At 48.3% G+C, this 4,504-nt stretch overlaps 1 protein-coding gene across 1 annotated transcript in view; it reads left to right on the plus strand.

Moving 5' to 3' along the window:
- The first annotated feature begins 63 nt into the window (after positions 1-63).
- Positions 64-4,504, plus strand: part of ZNF200 (zinc finger protein 200) — an 8,144-nt gene continuing 3,703 nt past the window's right edge. The window contains exons 1-3 of the mRNA XM_004692156.2: positions 64-342; positions 872-960; positions 1,249-1,372. Of these exons, the coding sequence (XP_004692213.1) occupies positions 108-342; positions 872-960; positions 1,249-1,372 (448 nt within the window). The 5' untranslated portion in view covers positions 64-107. The remainder of the gene's footprint in view (positions 343-871; positions 961-1,248; positions 1,373-4,504) is intronic.

Genomic DNA, 4,504 nt, shown 5'->3' on the forward strand with positions numbered 1-4,504 from the left:
GGCGCCGGGAGCGGGCCCCGCCCGGCCTTGCCGTGACACCCGCGTCTCTCGCCCACAGCGCGCCACCGGACGGACCTCGCGGATAGGAGGAGGCGCGTGGCTTAGACATGGCTGCCAAAGTGGGCCCGCCGCCCCCGAAGCCCAAGCAGGCCTTTGTTCTGCGAGTCCCTCCGAGCTCCAGGCCGAGCCAGGACCCTCGGGACGCCCCCGGCGGGCCCAAGACGGTCCACCAGCTGGTTCTGGAGCACTTACTCGCCTTCCTGCCCAAACCAGGCCTGGGCGCGCCCCACCAGAAAGTCAGGGAGACCTTGGTCATCGTGAGCGCAAACCATCAGAACAGGGGTGAGCTGCACGCTGCCCCCCAGGGGGGAGGAGTGGGCGGAGGTGTGTCAGTCCCGAGGGAGGTGACATTAACAAGGGGCTGACTGTAAGCCGCCAGCCAGCAGCCAGCGTTTCTCCAGGGTGCGGCATGTGGCATGTGGTAAGAACATGGGGTTAATGGCGTGTCTCCCCGGAATGTCGACTTTGCCCAGACACTGGGGGAAAAAAAACCCTTTTCAAAGATAAATGTAGGTGAGTGATCGTGTAGTCTTCCCTTTAAGCGGGACTGAGACTGCTTCCTGGGCGCATCCTGGACCTTCTCCCGGACTCCCCCGCAGCGCCTCTGCCCCCAGGTGCTCAGGGAACTTGCTTGGGTAATGAGGAAGACCCTGGGCCGCACCCTGGCCCACTGGCCCAGCTCACAGGAGTGGACTCCCGAGTTGTGTGCCGTGGGAGCGACACAGCCCGGCCTGGCTCACAGGAGTGGCCTGAGTGCCGCGGTCCCCACACTGGCGTTGAGGTTTCCCCTGACAGGCTCCTGTTTTCCCAGTGCAACTGCCCTTCATGAAGTTCCTGCCCCGAGGAGGAGCCCAGCAGAAGAGGGAGATGGTGGCTCAGTCTCCAAAAGATGGGCCTCAGGTGGGTTTGCTGCCCTGGGCACCATCTGAGAGCGTCTCCTCTGCCTGTGCAGCCCTCACTGCTCAGCCAGCCACAATATACTGCAGGCGTGCACTCGGGTGTCCTGGGGGTCTAGTTCTCCGCGCCTCCTTGCTGTCCGTTTGCTTCCTGTCCACTGCCTCCTTTCTGAGCGCGGCGTTGTCTGCTGCGTCTGTGGAACTGAGACGTCACCATCCCTTCCTCGCGCCTTGGGTTTTAGTCTTCCTTGCCCGCAGGAGTGTTACTGAGGAGTGGGGCCTGTACTTTCAGAAGCTGGAAGTCTTTGAGGATCTGCACGTATTTCACTCCCAAGAAGAGCACGTCAGCCTGGATGCTGCTCCACAGCCCGCATCAGACAAAGAAGAACACAGAGTGGGTGAGATGCCGTCACTGGGTAAGGAACGAGCGCAGTGTGCTCAGGTGGGCCGCCCTGAGAAGGGCGCGTCCTCTAGTCATCACAGGCTTTGGAAACGCGCATGCCAGCCAAGCACATGCCCACACGTTGGAATTTTTGTTTTATTCCTGTGGCGGAACCTGCTCAGCCGTGAGCTCCCATTTTCCCTGTATTTGGGGGCAGTGGAGGCGGAGTTAACTGACTGGGTAAGCGAGACCTGGCTGACGCGTCAACAGCACGTTCAGACAGCGCAGGCAGGCCAGTTGCGAGTCGTTCTGGCTCCAGTGCTCATCTCCCAACAGGTATATTTTAAATTGCAGTGAACACATGACTTGGCTTTTTTACCTGCCTTCAGTAACTGATGCCTACCAGTGAAAATTTGTCCCACTGTTGGTGGAGATAATAGCTAGCAATTAGTAAGCACGCGAATGCTTTTATGTGTGAGGCATTAGCTGAACACCTGCATGCTCACATTATGTGATTCTCAGCGTGTTGCTGTGGAGGTGTGGGGATTGGTACTGTTCTGGCAAACGATAGGACTAAAGCTGAGAAAAGCTAAGAAGTTAGCTGGACCGTTACAACAGTGGGTAGTGGAGCAGGAGTCTGGACCCCAGGACTGTCAGAGCTTGCAGTCTCCGCCTAGAGGTGTCCCGCATCCTCGATGCATCTCTTGTATCGTCTGTGAATTTCTTGTGCCATGGGTAAAAGGCCCCTTTCTTATCTGTGCTCTGAAATGTCCTCATTGCTGCCTGTGAACTCATCTGGCAGTTTTTTCTGTAAGTTGCTTAGAGATCCTTTAACTTTAGAAAGTAAACTGCTACCTTAGGGGCACGAGCTCTCAAGAATCATTTCACTGAGTGCCTGATACTCTGTCTTGACGTCAGAGGTCTTTCCTTCTGAAGTAGAGCAGAGAATGTGTTTTGTGAGTTCTTTGGGGTGGCGGAAATCCAAAATGACTATTCTGTTGTCATGTCAGTACTGCTCAGGGTAGTGGTACCTCGTTGACCTGGATAACTTTTTTTATATAATAGTTTAGAGAAAAGTATATATCTATTTCAGGAGAAAGCATAGGAAGATTGCATGTGCTGTACTAGGTGTTTCCTGAGCCTTTATTTTGGGTGATTGCTTGCTAGTTCCAGGAATAGTTTGGCTATATGCTTTAGGGCCCGGAGACTTAATCTCTTTAACCTTAGAGGCATTCAGCATATTTAGTACAGCAGTCTCTGCTTACTTGCAGTAGGGGTGGGAAGGAGATGTTTCAGGACTTCAAGTGGATGTCTAAAACCTCAAATAGTACCCTACGCTATATATACTGGGTTTTCTCCTGTGCGTATATGATTATAAGAAAGCCTAATTTCTAAATTAGGCCCAGAAGAGAGAAACAATAATTGATAGTAAAAGAATAATTGTAAAAATATACAAAAATAATAGGTGAACATGGGTTTCTCTTTTAAAACATCTTCTATATATAGTATACATTAATACACAGTTGACCTGGGTAACTGAAACCACAAAAAGTGAAACTTTTAAAGGGAACTATAAATAGTACTGATTTTTCCATTAGGTAGCATTGGGTTCTACAGTTAATAGGTAGGTGGTTGATGTGGCTGCTTACAAAACAGAGGCCCATAATGCTCCATTACTGGCCTCCAGGAGCTTCCAGTTTGGCTTATAAGATAAGCAATTTGAAATTTGTGTTGACTGTAAAAAGCTTTCACAAAGTCAAGGCAGGATTTGGCCCCAAAGCAAAGGTTAGGAAAGGATTGGTTTGATTTAAGATGAGAATGAACTGTGGCAGGAAATAAAATGAGCTTATCTTTGGAAATTGGGGATTAGAGTTCAAACATAAGGCTATACAAATCTGGGAGTCATCACTATGTTGGTGGTAGTTTAAATAGTAACATCTAGTAGATTTGCCTAGAGAAAGGCTTGAACCTTGTTGGGACGGGAATAAAAGGAAAGCTCTTACAGCTAGAAGAGGCCGGGATAAAATCGTTCAATTGAACCATGTGAAAATGATTTAACCATTGAATTCTCACTGAGATTTTTTTTTTTTTTTAAGATTTATTTCTGCATACAGAACTGTCTATAAGCCAGAGGTGCAGACAGTGTGAGCAGAACAGGCACATCAGTGAAGTCCACTGCTGAGGGAGCAGCGGGCTGTCAGGAGAGGTCTGCCGCGCCATGTGGTCACCTCCGGGGCAGGCGGGGATCGAACTCATGTGGAAGTGGCTTTAGCTTCTCAGTGCTGTGCTTTAACCTGCTGCACCACCAGGGAGGGCCTCCCGTCGCTAATAAACTTCCTCTTTAAATATAAAAAAGGAGAGATTTCTAATGGTTGGTTACATCTGCCCTCTACCTTTTCAAGATTGATGCAAATTCACTACACACCATGCAAGAAAAATTCGGTAGATTTTAAAAGAAGGAGAAATAATACACTAGGATCTGTCACAGTGCAGTAAGGCTGTAAATTAATGATACCATAAAATAAAACTTCCATCTGGGACGTTTTAAGCTATTAAACTAAGGCGAGAGGAGAAATAGAGATCGCATAGTTTTTCTAGGTCACATTGTGAAGTTGTACTCAGAAAATAATTTATGCCTGTGAAAATGTGGACATTGATACAGAAATATGAAAGTAATTTAAATCCTTGATAAAGTTAGGGAAACAGCAGGATAAATTAAAGGAAAACTCAGAAGGTACCAATAAATACAGAGTTAGAAATCACTAAGTTAAAAATAGATGAACTAATAAATACTTAACCAAGATAAATCATTTTGCAAAAAGGAAATTAATGTCGAAAACATCCCCTTGCTCCAAGATAAAGAACTAGTATCAGTTTTACAGAAGTTTTTAATAAATTTTTAGATAGGGCCCTCCCTGGTGGTGCAACGGGGTTAAAGCTCAGCACTATGAAGCTGTCTGCAGCCACTGCAGTATGAGTTGGATCCCTGGCCAGGGAGGTGACCCACAGGCATGGCAGATCCCTCCTGTCTCCCAGCTGTTCACCTCTGCAGTGTGTTTTGTCAGTCTGCTTTCCTTTCCCGTTCTGTTCCTGGTAAATCCACTCACCCCTGCAACTGGCTTGTACCCCAGTTCTGTTTGCATAAACAAATCTTTTTTTTTTTTTT

Source organism: Condylura cristata, unplaced genomic scaffold, assembly GCF_000260355.1.
Source record: "Condylura cristata isolate star-nosed mole 26May11 unplaced genomic scaffold, ConCri1.0 scaffold00032, whole genome shotgun sequence".
In the NCBI taxonomy this organism is placed as follows: domain Eukaryota; kingdom Metazoa; phylum Chordata; class Mammalia; order Eulipotyphla; family Talpidae; genus Condylura; species Condylura cristata.